General features: G+C 40.2%; 1 protein-coding gene across 7 annotated transcripts in view; it reads right to left on the reverse strand.

Moving 5' to 3' along the window:
• LOC130912906 (citron rho-interacting kinase) overlaps positions 1–18,246 on the reverse strand; it is a 120,196-nt gene that overhangs the window by 70,300 nt on the left and 31,650 nt on the right. For all 7 annotated transcript variants that reach the window (XM_057831035.1, XM_057831034.1, XM_057831040.1 and 4 more), the window contains exons 5-15: positions 13,387–13,557; positions 13,207–13,260; positions 13,058–13,111; positions 10,187–10,327; positions 7,818–7,943; positions 7,443–7,538; positions 7,216–7,332; positions 6,963–7,072; positions 3,286–3,460; positions 2,971–3,168; positions 2,732–2,785 (exon numbers count right to left, since the gene is read on the reverse strand). In XM_057831035.1, the coding sequence (XP_057687018.1) occupies positions 2,732–2,785; positions 2,971–3,168; positions 3,286–3,460; positions 6,963–7,072; positions 7,216–7,332; positions 7,443–7,538; positions 7,818–7,943; positions 10,187–10,327; positions 13,058–13,111; positions 13,207–13,260; positions 13,387–13,557 (1,296 nt within the window). The remainder of the gene's footprint in view (positions 1–2,731; positions 2,786–2,970; positions 3,169–3,285; positions 3,461–6,962; positions 7,073–7,215; positions 7,333–7,442; positions 7,539–7,817; positions 7,944–10,186; positions 10,328–13,057; positions 13,112–13,206; positions 13,261–13,386; positions 13,558–18,246) is intronic.

The following is an 18,246-nucleotide window of genomic DNA, read 5'->3' on the forward strand; positions in this document are numbered from 1 at the left end:
CTAAAGATGCCTTCCGAAAATACTTATATGTAGTAATATCAAATAAGGGTGGTTTAAATATGCTACGTGACTAATGTGGTCCACAGATCAACAATCTGCCTTAAAGTTACCACAACATCTCCATAGGTCAAAACGTGTACTAAATATTATAGAGTTTTTTAATCAATGGCAATATTTTATGTGTTATGTGTAAGAGAGAACAATTGTGGCTTATTGGAGCTTATAAGTCTTTAAAGGGATCTCTGTTTTTAAGACAAGTAATTCTTAAAAGATATATGTTAGTATGAGTTGTAATAATTTGATATTAAAACCCCTCTTAATGTTTTTGTTTTAATAAAGTTTGGCGACCTATCACTTAAAATAATTTTACATTCTTGTTACGTCGCAGTGCGTGACGTCACTGGTCCCGTTGCCGAAATTCCAGCGTGTCACTCGTTAGCTTTCCCAACATGTCGTCAGTTCTACCCTTCCTATTTGAACCAGATCTGAAAAGTAAAGAGCAGGACAGCACTGTCGGTCGTTCACAAGACGAGCTTCAGGCAAAAATGCGTGCAGCGAATACCTGATAAGACAAAAGTTGGGCGAAACTGGTGATACGAGGGAGTCCTGTTGGGAAGTCCAGTTGGGAGCGAGAGTGTATGCTGTCCGGTTTTATTAGCAGATGTTCAAGGTAAGCATATTGCGTTTCCAAACTTATCCCAATATAATGATGTAGATTGTTAGCATCCAGAGCTGTCGTGTGCTTAGAGTACAGGCCAAAGAGCACACCTTGTGTAATCCATGTCTTGTACGTTGTAACGCATGGTAGCTAGGATACGTGTATAAAAGTACCAAAAAGGGGAGAAGCTTCCACTTATGCACATTTATTCACAAAAAATAATATTTCCACCTTGACCACTCTTCGCTCGGGAGCTCAGCAGTACGCAAATACGCGTTCCCTGACAAACTCCCAACATTGTTGTAAGGTTCACGTCAGAGTCACTGTCGTCACTGTAGCGTGCCATAGTGCTTTAATTATTTAGTATGATTTGGGGAAAACTCCCATGAAGAATAGTCGACAAAAAAGATGGCAATAGTAATCCAAATCCACGTTTTTTTACTCACTCGAAGATCCAGGAATTAGACCGATACCATGGCAATGTCGCAGCCGCGATTAGGCCGTCGATTCCACAAAATAGACTGATCCGGAAAGCCGCTGTGGGACAGACGAATCAAAAAAATGGACAGATCCGAAACCAATATTGCAGACGCGGTGGGACCGTCGGATCCAGAAAATAGATCCCTTACTTGACTGAGGATCCAGGAAAAATGTTCGGGCGCTCGTTGTAACGCGTGGTGGGTAGGATACGTGCATACAGGGATCAAAAAGGGGGAGAAGCTTCCACTTATGCACATTTATTCACTAAAAATAATAATTCCACCTTGACCACTAAATTCAGTCCCCTTGTTTCCATTTGACTGGAAATTGCATCCAAAAGCAGCACATCGTGGCATTTTACTTCGCGAGTTTAGGCAGCAATAAGCAATTGTTGAACACGAAAGATACCAATGACGTCATCACTGCGAGCCCGCAAACCATGGCGCCAACTAACGGTCAAAATATGGACTAAATATTATAAAATATTGCCATTGTTTTAACATTTTATGTGTTTCTAACAACATATTTTAGTACAAGAGAACAATTGTGTTTTATTAGAGCCTACATGTATTTAAGTTAGAGGATCACTTTAAGTCCGAGGTTCCATTTAAATATTAGCAATTAGTATTTTATTTAAAAAAGAAAAATAAATTATTCATGATATCACGACTGAATTTTTTAATATTAATTTCATTTAACCCTTAAAGACCTGTAATATGAAGCAATAATCAGAGAATCCCAAAATTTGAAAAATAAGGTCCAAATGGAACCTTTTTTTCAAAATGTCAAAATGAATATGTGGACTAAGCGCTCTAATATCTATAACCCTAGCTAAATCCGCTTTTTTTTCTCATGGAACCTGCAGGTGCATGTGTTGACTTGCATCAATCTTTTTTTTTTTCCCCAAAAGAAATGTCAAAATTCTGAATTACTCTTAAAATCATGAAATTGTAGGTGTATCAAATGTGATACATTTGGCAATAAAGGGATAATGATAAATACATGTACCATGTCAATATACATAGAAAATAACTTCATGAAATCAAAATGAATGAAAACAGTAACACACTTTGGTTACAGGCCCAAATAACACTCTATAGTTGATTTTTTTTTCATAGTAATTTAAAATGGGAAAAATGGTAGTGAACGGTCATCTTTCAGTTCCATAGACAGCGCTACATGTCCAATACACTGTTTGGGCGGGGAGGCAGATGAACCTTAATTCATTCGCCCCTCCCTGACAAAATGAATTGGACGTCTCGCGCTGTCAATGGCAGCCAATTATTAAACGTTTTTACGGGATTTAAAATAATAATAATAATTTGTGCATTAAAAGGTTAACACAACCAACAAATGGTATAATAGGCATTAAACCTGAATATACTTTCATTACATATTAGTCAGATTTACATTACACTGAAGCTTGGTTATGAGTAAAATAATTACAAATTACTTCAACGCACTCATTGCGTCATGATTACATGAGGAAATGTCTGTGCGAGTGGATAAAAATGCCTTCAAACAGTAACCTTGTTTTCTGGCTGACAGGCAGTATCTTCAAGGAAAAAAACTAAAATATAGTGTGCTGCTTACCGCACAGCTGTCCCTTAAAGCGTCATACTTGCGTTGTATCTCATCTCTGTGTGCCTGAAAATTTTGACAAAAAAAGAAACAAATACATTTCAACACCGGAGTAATATGGCGTCAAAAACATTTAAGGCTTTATTTTCGTGACAGGCTAGGATGGTCCTCAATGACAAATTCCCATAAAAAACATGATGCACTGCCTATGAAAATGGAGCCCTCAATTATGAGTATCTCCCTTGTCTCACTCTCAGCACAGTGATCTCCTCCTCAGCCTCAGCGGTGGTCTCTTCTAGCTCAGTCTTGGCATGTTGCAGCTGGCTCTCCAAGGCACGGCGAGCCGCCTGTAGGTTGTTGATCTGTGCTTCACGCTCCTGCAATGACAGTGTTACCTCTGTCACCTGTCGCTTGATTTCCAGCTTCTGTTCCTCGTGCTCCAGTCCAATCTGTGAAAACAGATGGAGGAATCACATAAAGCAGCAATAAATGTGTTTTGAAATGGTAGGGTAGGGTGTGGAAATGGTAAATAATATTAAACATCAAACAATTTATAACTTATGAACCTCTCTGAGCCTGGTTTCCAACTCTAAGACTCGACTCTTGTGTGTGTGCTCCTGATGACTTGTTTTCTCTAAATGTTCCTCAAGTTTTGCATTCTGGGCTTCCAGCTTCCCAGCCTGAGACTCCAAGTAGAACTTCTGTTGGCGAAGCTCTGAGATCATCTCTTCCTGGGCTTTCCTGTCGTTAGCATACAACAGGTGGAAAAAGCACAGTAAAAGCTTTCTGATAGATGTGATTTAATGTATAATAAAATAACCACTTGAGTATACGAAACCGCAGGGGTTGGGAACCTATGTTTCACGAGCCATATCTGGCTCTTTTGATGAGTGCGTCTGGCTCTCCGCCAACCTGTAATGGGATTGACTGGCTTGCTTGATATGAACGAGCTGTGATGAGCTGCGTGTGCGTTTCACACGTTGATCTTGGATACTTTAAACGTATGTCGCAATAATATGCTTCATTTCGGTGTCCATCGGTGGTCCTTCCGTTGCGGGTTACATGAGAGATGGGCGTTACAATGTGCGGAATATATAAAAAACGTGTGGGAGGAAAATTAAACAACGAAAGTGAACTGCAAGGTACCCAAAGACGCCCGATCAATTTCTCTTTTATGACTTTTTCGCCTGTCAAATTGTCGCCACGTCCAGGAGAGTGAGACTCACGAAACAGCTGCCCTGAGAGGCTCCGCCTGTCTCGGCTACTGTTATGCTGGTTGTGGTTTCCACTTCCAGGAAATATACGCAACGCCACACTATGTTTCTATTAAATATTTTCTAAGTGGTGAGTGCATGACTGAGCAACGATGTTAACATCCCAAGGCTTCCGTAGGCTTCCGTTGTTGTTTTCTCTAGATTTCGATCACACCTCAGCGACTGCTGTGTGATGCTATCAAATTGATTCACGAAAAAATACAGCGATACGGACTCTGACAAACTGGTGACAGAATAATATACAGTTAGAATATACAGTGTGTGATATAAATACATATTGTACAGTGGGGCAAATAAGTATTTAGTCAACGACCAATTGTGCAAGTTTTCCTACTTGAAAAGATTAGAGAGGCCTGTAATTGTCAACATGGGTAAATCTCAACCATGAGAGACAGAAGTGGGGAAAAAAGCACATTGTTTGATTTTTAAAGAATTTATTTCCAAATTAGAGTGGAAAATAAGTATTTGGTCACCTACAGACAAGCAAGATTTCTGGCTGTCAAAGAGGTCTAACTTCTTCTAACGAGGTCTAACGAGGCTCCACTCGTTACCTGTATTAATGGCACCTGTTTTAACTCATTATCGGTATAAAAGACACCTGTCCACAAACTCAGTCAGTCACACTCCAAACTCCACTATGGCCAAGACCAAAGAGCTGTTGAAGGACACCAGAGACAAAATTGTAGACCTGCACCAGGCTGGGAAGACTGAATCTGCAATAGGTAAAACGATTGCTGTAAAGAAATCAGCTGTGGGAGCAATTATTAGAAAATGGAAGACAAACAAGACCACTGAAAATCTCCCTCAATCTGGGGCTCCATGTCAGATCTCACCCCGTGGCGTCAAAATGATAACAAGAACGGTGAGCATAAATCCCAGAGGCACACGGGGGGACCTAGTGAATGACCTACAGAGAGCCGGGACCACAGTAACAAAGGTTACTATCAATAACACAATGTGCCGCCAGGGACTCAAATCCTGCACTGCCAGACGTGTCCCCCTGCTGAAGAAAGTACACGTCCAGGCCCGTTTGCGGTTCGCTAGAGAGCATTTGGATGATCAAGAAGAGGACTGGGAGAATGTGTTATAGTCAGATGAAACCAAAATAGAACTTTTTGGTAGAAACACAGGTGCTCGTGTTTGGAGGAAAAAGAATACTGAATTGCACCATACCCACTGTGAAGCATGGGGGTGGAAACATCATGCTTTGGCGCTGTTTTTCTGCAAAGGGACCAGGGCGACTGATCTGTGTAAAGGAAAGAATGAAAGAGGCCATGTATCGAGAGCTTTTGAGTGAAAATCTCCTTCCGTCAGCAAGGGCATTGAAGATGAGACGTGGCTGGGTCTTTCAGCATGACAATGATCCCAAACACACAGCCAGGGCAACAAAGGAGTGGCTTCGTAAGAAGCATTTCAAGGTGCTGGAGTGACCTAGCCAGCCTCCACATCTCAACCCCATAGAAAATCTGTGGAGGGAGTTGAAAATCCATGTTGCCCAACGACAGCCCCAAAACATCACTGATCTAGAGGAGATCTGCATAGAGGAATGGGCCAAAATACCAGCAAAAGTGTGTGAAAAGCTTGTGAAGAGTTACAGAAAATGTTTGGCCTCCGTTATTGCCAACAAAGGGTACATAACAAAGTATTAAGATGAACTTTTGCTATTGACCAAATACTTATTTTCCACCATGATTTGCAAATAAATTCTTTAAAAAAATCAAACAATGTGATTTTCTGGGTTTTTTTTTCCACATTCTGTCTCTCATGGTTGAGGTTTACCCATGTTGACAATTACAGGCCTCTCTAATATTTTCAAGTGGGAGAACTTGCACAATTAGTGGTTGACTAAATACTTATTTGCCCCACTGTATATACAGTGAGGAAAATAAGTATTTGAAAGCCTGCGAATTTGCAAGTTCTCCCACTTAGAAATGATTCATTCTTATTCCTCCAAACACTATGAGTGGAATTAAGACCAAAAAGTTCCATTTTGATCTCTTATGATCACATGACTTTCTCCTATGACTCCCCTGGATCATCCAAATGGTCATTGGCAAACTTAAAACGGGCAAGTACATGTGCTAGTTTAAGCATGGGAACCTTCTAATCCATGAAGAAATTGAAACCATGACGTCTTAGTGTATTACCAACAGTAACCTTGGAAATGGTAATCCCAGCTCCTTTCAGGGCATTGACCAGCCTCTCCTGTGTAGTTCTTAGTGGATTCCTCACTATTCTTAGGATCATTGAGACCCTAAGAAGTAGATCTTGCATGGAGCCCCAGTTCGAGGGAGATTGACAGTCATGTTTAGCTTCTTTCACTTTCTAATAATTGCTCCAACTGTGGATCTTATATCACCAAGCTGTTTGACAATTGCCCTATAACCCTTTCCAGCCTTGTAGAAGTCTACAATTCTGTGTCGGGTGTCTTTAGACAGCCGTTTGGTTTGACCATGTTAGTAATTGGAGTCTTCCTGATTGCCTGGGGTGGACAAGTGTTTATATGCAGCTAACCGCCTCAAACAGGTAAAAAAAATCTGACTCATAAAGTGTACCTCCTCTCCACTTATTCGTTGGACTTTTTAAAGGCGACTAACAGATCTTTGAGGTTCACAATTCTAGCTAATAGACAGGTGTTCAAATACTTATTTGCAGCAGTATGATCCAAATAAATTGTTTAAAAAAATCATACGCTGTGATTACTGGATTTTTTTTCTGTACATTGAATCTTACAGTGGACAAGCACCTACCATGAAAATTTCAAACCCGCTCATCATTTCTTAGTGGGAGAACTTGCAAAATCCCAGGGTATTCAAATTCTTATTTTTCTCAATGTATAAACACAGAAACTGCGTGGCTCTTGTGGAATCTTAAATATGTTGGGTGTTTTTGTTCTCTCTGTCAAAAAGGTTCCCGACCCCTGCTGTACGCAGTATATTTGAAGTATGCAGACAACAATGACTACTTACATATTTTTCTGAGTGTAGATGCTGCTATTAGCTGCGAGTTTGTTCGCCTCAGACAACTCTGCAATTCTTTGCTCCAGACTGTTCATCTTGGATTCCATTGCATTTATAGTCTAGATAAAAAATGATAAGTACTGTAGTACAACTTGGAAAAAAAACAAACAAACCCATATATTCTAAACAAGAAATCTATGTCAGTGTGATAAATGTGAAAATATGCCGGAATAGTGCCACTTCCTAGCTAGTCAGTCCTTACCGCCTTCTGGTCACTGATGATGCTGCATTTCTCCCGCACCTCCTCCTCATATTTGCTTTGACTGGACTCCAACATTTCTTTATCAGCCATGTCCGCCTTCATCTGCGATTCCAGCACCTGCCATGCAACCCACAAAACCAGGATATAACTTAACAGCACAAAGAGTGAGATGTAAACCCACAGCTCAAATCTAACACAGGCATGAGCACTATATAGTCTCATTTAACCTTAATTTTATCTTCATACAGCTTCTCCTTCTGCTTCAGATGCGTTTCCAGTCGTTGTGCTGTTGCTTGGGAATCTCGCAGGTTTTCTTCAAGCTCCTACACAAACGAAATAGATGACGTAGTGAACATAATCACAATACATGGTCTCGCAAAACATGGTCAAAGGCTAACTCATTTTGTACTTTCAAGAGTTGCTCAGACTAAATGAACATCGTATCCATTCCAGATGATTTCAAATGAACATTAAAGTACAGCCAGTCATATAGACAAACTGTTCATTTTCAAACTAATTTTTTTCGGGGGTAAGTTCAATGTAAGCATGCACCGTTTTTGAACAACATATATCCAACAGCTCCTCTATAAAATTCAGGTTACCAGAATCTTATCTGCCATCTGCTGAATCTGCTGGCCTTTGCTTTGGATGTCGTCCTTCATTTTGGTCTCGCGGCGCTCAACAATCTCAAGTCTTTTCACCTGGTTCTCCAGTGTCTTTCTACCATCCTGTACATAACCACACAAATGCAAACAGCATAATACATACAGTGGGGCAAATAAGTACAGTATTTAGTCAAGAACTAATTGTAAAAGTTCTCCCACTTGAAAATATTAGAGAGGCCTGTAATTGTCAACATGGGTAAACCTCAACCATGAGAGACAGAATGTGGGGGGGAAAAAAAACAGAAAATCACATTGTTTGATTTTTAAAGAATTTATTTGCAAATCATGGTGGAAAATAAGTATTTGGTCAATACCAAAAGTTCATCTCAATACTTTGTTATGTACCCTTTGTTGGCAATAACGGAGGCCAAACGTTTTCTGTAACTCTTCACAAGCTTTTCACACACTGTTGCTGGTATTTTGGCCCATTCCCCCATGCAGATCTCCTCTAGAGCAATGATGTTTTGGGGCTGTCGTTGGGCAACACGGACTTTCAACTCCCTCCACAGATTTTCTATGGGGTTGAGATATGGAGACTGGCTAGGCCACTCCAGGAACTTGAAATGCTTCTTACGAAGCCACTCCTTTGTTGACCTGGCTGTGTGTTTGGGATCATTGTCATGCTGAAAGACCCAGCCACGTCTCATCTTCAATGCCCTTGCTGATGGAAGAGGATTTTCACTCAAAATCTCTCCATACACTACACACACTCACACTAGGGTGAGAAGCCCGGTCATCCGGGAGGGGCTTGGTGTCGAGCCGCTACTTCTCCGCATTGAGAGGAGTCAGTTGAGGTGGCTCGGGCATCTGGTTCGGACGCCTCCTGGACGCCTCTCTGGAGAGGTGTTCCGGGCATGTCCCACCGGCGGGAGGCCCCGGGGTCGACCCAGGACACGCTGGAGAGACTATGTCGCTCGGCTGACCTGGGAACGCCTTGGAATCCCGCTGGAGGAGCTAGCTGAAGTGGCAGGGGAGAGGGAAGTCTGGGCTTCCCTGCTAAAGCTGCTGCCCCCGCGACCCGACCCCGGACTAAGGGAAAGATAATGAATAGATGGATGGATGGATGGATGGATGGGTGGGTGGATGGATGGATGGATGGATCTCTCCATACATGGCCCCATTCATTCTTTCCTTTACACAGATCAGTCGTCCTGGTCCCGTTGCAGAAAAACAGCCACAAAGCATGATGTTTCCAACCCCATGCTTCACAGTGGGTATGGTGTTCTTTGGATGCAATTCAGTATTCTTTCTCCTCCAAACACGAGAACCGGTGTTTCTACCAAAAAGTTCTATTTTGGTTTCATCTGACCATAACACATTCTCCCAATCCTCTTCTGGATCATCGAAATGCTCTCTAGCGAACCGCAGACGGGCCTGGACGTGTACTGGCTTCAGCAGGGGGACACGTCTGGCAGTGCAGGATTTGAGTCCCTGGCGGCTCATTGTGTTACTGATAGTAGCCTTTGTGACTGTGGTCCCAGCTCTCTGTAGGTCATTCACTAGGTCCTCCCGTGTGCTTCTGAGATTTTTGATCACCGTTCTTGTTATCATTTTGATGCCACGGGGTAAGATCTTGCATGGAGTCCCAGATCGAGGGAGATTATCAGTGGTCTTGTATGTCTTCCATTTTCTAATAATTGCTCCCACAGTTGAATTCTTTACACCAAGCATTTTACCTATTGCAGATTCAGTCTTCCCAGTCTGGTGCAGGTCTACAATTTTGTCTCTGGTGTCCTTCGACAGCTCTTTGGTCTTGGCCATAGTGGAGTTTGGAGTGTGACTGACAGTTTGTGGACAGGTGTCTTTTATACCGATAATGAGTTAAAACAGGTGCCATTAATACAGGTAACGAGTGGAGCCTCGTTAGACCTCGTTAGAAGAAGTTGGACCTCTTTGACAGCCAGAAATCTTGCTTGTTTGTAGGTGACCAAATACTTATTTTTCACTCTAATTTGGAAATAAATTCTTTAAAAATCAAACAATGTGATTTTCTTTTTTTCGACATTCTTTCTCTCATGGTTGAGGTTTACCCATGTTGACAATTACAGGCCTCTCTAATCTTTTCAATTAGGAGAACTTGCACAATTGGTTGACTAAATACTTATTTGCCCCACTGTATTGGTTCATCTCATTATAAGAGTTTGGACAGTTTTCTCAATTTTGTTGCATCCTTTAAACATACATAGCGCAATTAGCTTTTTTGGTTAATAAAAACGCAAGATTGTTATGGTAATATAACACTAAAGAATAAAAAGGTTTCATTTTCGGCAAAGTAGTGCAAGATGATAAAAAATTTGTTAATGTACCTCAGTCTCACGGAGTCGTCTTCGCAGACTATCACTGGAGTCCTCCTTGTTCTGGAGCCTCTCTAGATCTCTTTCCATGCGCTCTTTGGCCATCTTCATGGTATGAAGATGGTCTGTAGCTTCAGAATTGGATTTTAATGCCTAGGAATTAAGATTTTTTTTTTTATTTCAACTCATTTTGCATCCTTATGGTAATCATACTCATTTCTTTCGACCACACCTTTCTACCAGACATTTCTATGAAGTTCAACCTAAAAGGTTTAAAAATTCTCAAAGAAAATTTGAGTGGGTTTCCAAACTGGCGGATTTGTGAATATTTTGTTAGGAGTTGGGCTTGCCTAGTGGAACTACTTTAGATTTTGATAACTACAAATAGAAAAGTCACACTTTGGTCCAAGTTTGTAAAATGATAACATTGGGAAGCTAACTTAACAAGAATGACCAAAAAAATGACAGTATGGAAAACACAATGATATACTGATAAGGGCTTAACTGTGGATTTAAAAAAAAAAAAAAAAAAAAAAGACAATCATATTTTTAAAACGGGTTACACTCAGTGGCGCGGGACGTGGTGTGCTGAGGGTGCTGCACCACCCCCTGGTGTTGGGGAGAAAAGAAGTTGATTAAGCATTAATGTAGTAATGTAGTACGCATTAGGGCCATATGAAAGGAAAAAGAAGGACTACGAGATGTAAATTGTACTATTGCTACGAGAAAAAAAAGTCGGATTATTATGTAGGGTAATGTAGCTGTAATCAGCGACGCATTTTATGTACACGTACCGTAGCTGAGAGCACCGACATTAGCCTGGTGAATGAAATATTTCAAATAGATCTTGGTTATGGTTCTTCTTGGGACAAAAATGTGAAAAATAAGTCATTTGTCATGCTATGATGCAATTTTGCCGTGGCACGACATGGTGAGGCTGTCTGACTCCTATGCAGCCCACCACCACAGTCTCAAAAAATCCTAGGGAAAACCCTGCACCCTCATTTAATTACATCTCATCATGACGTCCTGGTGGGTTTGATTATTTGAAAAATAATGCACTGTTCTTGATGAGTGTGTACAGGTATAATCATAAAAAGAAGTGCTGCGGTCTTTGGTTTGGTAGCACTAGACCAAATAAATCCTTGAGTCTCAGGTCATCATTGTAAATTTGGAGCTGTTGAACTTGAAACATATTTTTTAAAAATAGCCTTTAATAATCTACGCGCTTTAAAATAAATAAATAAATAAATAAATTGGCCTGAAATATCAGTTGACAAATTCGGCTTTGGAAATTGACAATCAGCTGAACATTGTTTTTAGATATGTGTATCAGCATTTAAAAATCCCGCATCTAATCATGAGCATTAATAAATGCTTATGACAGATGTCATTTAGTGTCATCTGGTAAATGACCTCACTTTTGAATGGATGCAAAAGATCCGAGCTGGACATAAATGGAGTTACTGACCATAAGCGGATTTTAAGGGGGGGGGCATCAGGGCTAGCCACCCCGGTGGCCGAACAGTGTTATTGCACGAAATTGACTTTCCTATATATATATATATAAGTTGTAAAGCAATAAAACTGCAACAAAAATGCATGAAATGAACAAAAAAATATATTTTTATAATGGGTCAAAATTATTTTGTCGAAGAGATCATGTGACTAGCACCTTAAACAGTCATTTGCTTTGCATATAAGACCCCCCCCCCCCCTAAAAAAAAAAAAAAAAAAATTAGGGGAGGGCAATTCTATTTTTCAAATGATTTTTTTTTTTTTTTAATTGAAAATATTTTGATTGAAGCAACTTTTTTTTGGATTGAATGACTTAGAAACAAATGTCCTAACCATAATACTGGTACACAACACGCAAAAGGATTGCTTCAATCAAACTTTTTCAATGAAAAACTAAGTGTTCAAATGCAAATTTTTCAATCTCAAATATTTTTTTCGCACTTTTTTCTTTTTTTTTTTAATTGAAGTGATTTTTCTGTTTGAAAATATATATATTTTTTAAGCAACTTATTTTTTGATTGAATAATAAAGACAAAACATCCTAGCCAAAATGTGTCCCAAACACATATCAACATTACTTCAATCAAAAAAAACAAAAAAAAATCCAAAAAAAAAAAAAAAAAAAAAAAATCAAAGAACATAGCATTCACATGCATTTTTGAGAGTTTCAAATTTATTTTTGCATTCACACATTTTTTTTTTTTAAATTGAAGCGACTTTTTTTGATTGAAAATAAATATTTTGATTAAACAAACTTTTTTTGTTTGTTTTTTTGGATTGAATAATAAAGACCTACCTCCATATGGCTCCGCCCAGGGGATACAATTTTTGACTGGGGTAACTACATTGGCACGACACCGGCGGGCGTACCATATTCAATGGATGTCGATCTTGGCGAAAAGTATTGCCTAAACAGCCTGATTTCGAATTCCCCTCAAGAATGATGGGAAACAAAAAACGCTTTATTATTATAAATATTCTTCTAAGTTAATTTTATTGCTGACTCTGCTATTCCGGGTAATCAACATGTTGTGCCCCCCCGCCCCAAAAGTCATACTCGCCTATTTTACTGACAAAATTTGCCGAATGACGATTAATAACATCTGTCATAAGCATTCATTAATGCCCATGTCATGTCAAAATTATGACGGTCTTACGGCAGTCTTATGATGCCGCTGTCAAATAAAGTGTAACCTATTAACCCAAATAAATCAACATATGAGCCGCAAAGGACTATAAAATGCAGTATTCAAAATGAGGGAAAAAAGTAGCAGCTTACAGTCTGGAAATTACGGTATATAAAAGTGCGTTTGTCTTTTGTTTACGCGATCACAGCATGTAAAGAAGGAGAGGAGGATTTTCTACCTTGGCAAGCTTCTCTTGAAGATCATGGAGCTTCGTCTGCTGCTCTGAATTGGTCTAAAAACAGGAGCACAGTTTGCGCTGTGTATATATTCCGATTTTCATCTGAAACTAGTGTGAAGTAGTCAAGTAAATAGAGTCTATAGAAATACCTTTTCCAGCCTGGTGATGAGCTCATCTGCCTCTGCTTTTCCTTGCTCTCTGGCCTATGAAAAAGAAAAAAAAAATCAGTGTGTCAGTGAGTTTCCTCTTTAAAAAAAAAAAAAAGACTAAAGTTGCAATAGAATTCTAAGCCCAGTGAAATGAAAGGTCTGAAATTGAAAGTTAGACACCTTTTGCAATCGATGTTGATAGTCGCTAGCCTTCCTCTTCAGTTCCTCGCTGCTTTGCCGAGACTCTTTCAACTCGGCCTCGTACAGGTCGCTACGACGACGAGCGGCTGACAGGTCCTCCTCCAGTTGCCGAATGGAAACTCGCATCTCTTCCAGCTGGGCATGATATTCCTGAATAGGAAAGACAATAATCACTGTTGAAAAGGGTAACAAATGTTTAGAAACACAATAAAATGGGGAAGGAGTGGGGTGAAAATATAAGTCTGATTCTTCATACAGTGGGGCAAATAAGTATTTAGTCAACCACTAATTGTGCAAGTTCTCCCACTTGAAAATATTAGAGAGGCCTGTAATAGTCAACATGGGTAGACCTCAACCATGAGAGACAGAATGTGGAAAAAAAAACAGAAAATCACATTGTTTGATTTTTAAAGAATTTATTTGCAAATCATGGTGGAAAATAAGTATTTGGGCAATACCAAAAGTTCATCTCAATACTTTGTTGGCAATAACGGAGGCCAAACGTTTTCTGTAACTCTTTACAAGCTTTTCACACACTGTTGCTGGTATTTTGGCCCATTCCTCCATGCAGATCCCCTCTAGAGCAGTGATGTTTTGGGGCTGTCATTGGGCAACACTGACTTTCAACTCCCTCCACAGAGTTTCTATGGGGTTGAGATCGGGAGACTGGCTAGGCCACTCCAGGACCTTGAAATGCTTCTTACGAATCCACTCCTTTGTTGTACTGGCTGTGTGTTTGGGATCATTGTCATGCTGAAAGGCCCAGCCACGTCTCATCTTCAATGCCCTTGCTGATGGAAGGAGATTTTCACTCAAAATCTCTCGATACATGGCCCCATTCATTCTTTCCTTTACACAGATCAGTCGTCCTGGTCCCTTTGCAGAAAAAACAGCCCCAAAGCATGATGTTTCCACCCCCATGCTACACAGTGGGTATGGTGTTTTTCGGATGCAATTCAGTATTCTTTCGCCTCCAAACACAAGAACCTGTGTCTAGGTTAGGGTTAGGAATGTGAATGTGGTATGGTCAGATGAAACCAAAAAGTTCTATTTTGGTTTCATCTGACCATAACACATTCTCCCAGTCCTCTTCTGGATCATCCAAATGCTCTCTAGCGAACCGCAGACGGGCCTAGACGTGTACTGGCTTCAGCAGGGGGACACGTCTGGCAGTGCAGGATTTGAGTCCCTGGCGGCGCATTGCGTTACTGATAGTAGCCTTTGTTACTGTGGTCCCAGCTCTCTGTAGGTCATTCACTGGGTCCCCCCGTGTGGTTCTAGGATTTTTGCTCACCGTTCTTGTTATCATTTTCACACCACGGGGTGAGAGCTTGCATGGAGCCCCAGATCGAGGGAGATTATCAGTGGTCTTGTATGTCTTTCATTTTCTAATAATTGCTCCCACAGTTGATTTCTTTACACCAAGCGTTTTACCTATTGCAGATTCAGTCTTCCCAGCCTGGTGCAGGTCTACAATTTTGTCCCTGGTGTCCTTCGACAGCTCTTTGGTCTTGGCCATAGTGGAATTTGGAGTGTGACTGACTAAGTTTGTGGACAGGTGTCTTTTATACCGATAATGAGTTAAAACAGGTGCCAATAATACAGGAAACGAGTGGAGCCTCGTTAGACCTCGTTAGAAGAATTTAGACCTCTTTGACAGCCAGAAATCTGTCTTGTTTGTAGGTGACCAAATACTTATGTTCCACTCTAATTTGGAAATAAATTATTTAAAAATCAAACAATGTGATTTTCTGTTTTTTTTTTTCCATATTCTGTCTCTCATGGTTGAGGTTTACCCATGTTGACAATTACAGGCCTCTCTAATCTTTTCAAGTAGGAGAACTTGCACAATTGGTGGTTGACTAAATACTTATTTGCCCCACTGTAGTAGGGTATCTACAATTTAGCAGTCCAGTTTGGTTTCTTAGGAAATAGCACAAATTACCATATTTAAACTTGTATAACTACATGAAATAGAATTGGAAAAGGGGTTGCTGTTTGTCTAAATGTTGTTCGACCTAAATCCAACAGGAAAAATCGTTCTTGTTAGACGCTACTGCATCATTCATGTGAGCAGATTCATCCATAAGTGATGCTGCTAACTACTTTCAAACTGGATAGGATGAAGAAAAAAAATCATTCATTCGATGGAAATCCTTTTATTCAAGGCTGTTTGTGTCAGACAATTTAGTAGCGAGTAATGTTTGTTGGTATTAATTACGAAGCGCCATAGTCAAGTTATTCGCATGTCTGTCATAAACTGGTCATGCATCACAGGCTTGATCTAATTACAGAGCATCCTTCTTATCAGGTTAAGTGGCACTAATAAAACATAGCATCTTCTGACTTAGAGGTTTAATTGCGTAAGTCAGGCTAAAATAGTTGGAGAGGAAACATATTCTTACTAGTTTCATTAAGGTTGTTGATCTTTATTGGTCATATCGGCAGCCATTTTTATTATTTCATATTCAACAACATTTTAGCACCATCTTATTTTTTGGGCTACTTGTTGGGGCAATTAATTACTATTGGCATCTTAAAGGGATCCACGGATAGAAAGACTTGTAGTTCCTAAAAGATGAATGTTATTATGAGTTAAAATAATTTGATATTGAAACCCCTCTTGATATTTTCATTTTTATACAGAGTGGGGCAGAGCAACTTGCTTATTTAAATTTGGCACCCTAAAGCGATGGTTGCTCTGAGGATGGTAGGGATGGACTTATTTAAGAGGGTGGGGCTTAAAGTTTGGTTCTTAACATGCTTTATTTATTTTGTGTTTATTTTTCAGTAACACCAGTGAGCATCATGGTGTGGACAAAGTTGGAACGCGCTTTTGCTGTTGAGTAATTTTTTCAAGCAGTCGCTCAATCGTCGCAATGCATCGTGCATTCGGTAGAAATTTCAATATTGCCCCCCAGGTCGTGTTCCTGTCCGGCAGTCGATTGTTTCATGGGTAAACAACTTCAGGGAAACGGGTGATTAAAAGAAAGAGAAACCTGGCCTCCCACAAACAGCAAGGTCACCCCAAAACATTGACGCAGTGAGACAATCTGTTTTGAGATCTCCCCGACGGTCTGCCCGCAAACACGCATCGGCTCTTTGGTTGTCTCCTCGTTCTGTGAGACAAATCCTCCACGAAGAATTGAAATTTAATCCCTACAAATTAGCTACGGTGCAGGAACTTAATCCACGCCATTTTATTGCTCGCTTGAAAAAAAAATGCCTCAAACACGAAAGCGCGTTCCAACTTTGTCCACTCCAGGATGCTCACTGGGGTTCCTGAAAAATAAACACAAAAAAAATAACACTGTTAAGAACCAAACTTTAAGTCCCACCCTCTCAAATAAGTCCATCCCTACCATCATCACACCAACCATCATTTCAGGGCGCCAAATTTAGATAAGCAAGTTGCTCTGCCCCACTCCTACAATTTATAAAATTAGTTTAACTAGTAGGGTGCCATTGTTCTTGACATCGCAGGGCGGTGACGACACACGGTTATGATGCCGGGCTCCCAGAGTTTGACTCCAGCAGCAAAAGCAAAATGAACAGGAAAGACTGGATGAGAGGAGACGAGAGTAGGTAGGAAAAACGGTGTTCTGCCAAAATTTGCTACACCAGTGAAACGTCCTACAAGAGGTGAATTTGACACCCAAAGTACCACCGTGCGCTTTCAGCTAGTTGTTTTTTAGATACAAACAGACAGAACATACTAAAGATGCCTTAGGAAAATACTTAAACATAGTAATATCTAATAAGGGTGGTCTAAATATGCTACATGACTAATGTGGTCAACAGATCAACAATCTGCTTTAAAGCTATTTAGCTTTTAACCAATGAGCGCATGTGTTGGAAGTCTTGCCGCGTAGAAGGAATTGCAGTAACCCGGTAGTATTCGTCGAGTGACAGTGACAATCTACGTCATCACCCCAAGCGTCCATTGCGCGCTTAAAACATGGGACTCTCCGTAGGTCAAAACATGTACTAAATATTATAGATTTTTAAATCAATGGCAATATTTTATGCATTTCTAATAACATATTTTAGTAAAAGACAACAATTGTGGCTTATCAGAGCCTACAAGTCTTTAAGTCCAAGGTTCCCTTTAATGCATGCGATTATAGCACCTGCTAAAAATGTGACCATTATGTACCTTGCATGTTACAGATATTCACAGCTTTAGAAAATGCTATTTTTTTTTTTACATTGAATCAGTCCTCACTGTTTACTATTTGTTGATCCAACGCTGCATGGATTCATCATGAAAATGCCCAACGCTGCAGTCAAATGACGTGTGTGGGCGACAGATGCTTTTCAAGATGAAATGCTGGATTTAGGTGGTGTAAATACCAGTCAAAGAGCCCCCAATGGATACATGGAGCAAGGTAGCACTTGGCCAAAGGCAAATAACAGACTCGTACATTTAAAGACACAAACCCCGAAAGCATTTTTACATTCTACAATAGCTCGCTGGCGTACAGCATATTACCACCATTTTGATTGATATAGTATTTGTGGAATGACAAATAACCAGATAAATTATTCCATTTTTATTCATCTCAATGCCTTTTCCGGGTTTCGTCACGTGACACTGAAGTCCCCCTGAAGTGACCTTAATTTTGGTCGACAGCACACAGCCGTGTTGGACAAAATGGCGGCCCCAAATACATGTGAAATTTGAATAATTTATCAGTCAATTTCTTATTCAGCAAGGGCAATATCAACCAGAACACCATGTTTCGAGCTTTTTGCAATACAGTGGGGCAAATAAGTATTTAGTCAACCACTAATTGTGCAAGTTCTCCCACTTGAAAATATTAGAGAGGCCTGTAATCG

This window comes from Corythoichthys intestinalis, chromosome 3, assembly GCF_030265065.1.
Source record: "Corythoichthys intestinalis isolate RoL2023-P3 chromosome 3, ASM3026506v1, whole genome shotgun sequence".
Classification (NCBI taxonomy): Eukaryota; Metazoa; Chordata; class Actinopteri; order Syngnathiformes; family Syngnathidae; genus Corythoichthys; species Corythoichthys intestinalis.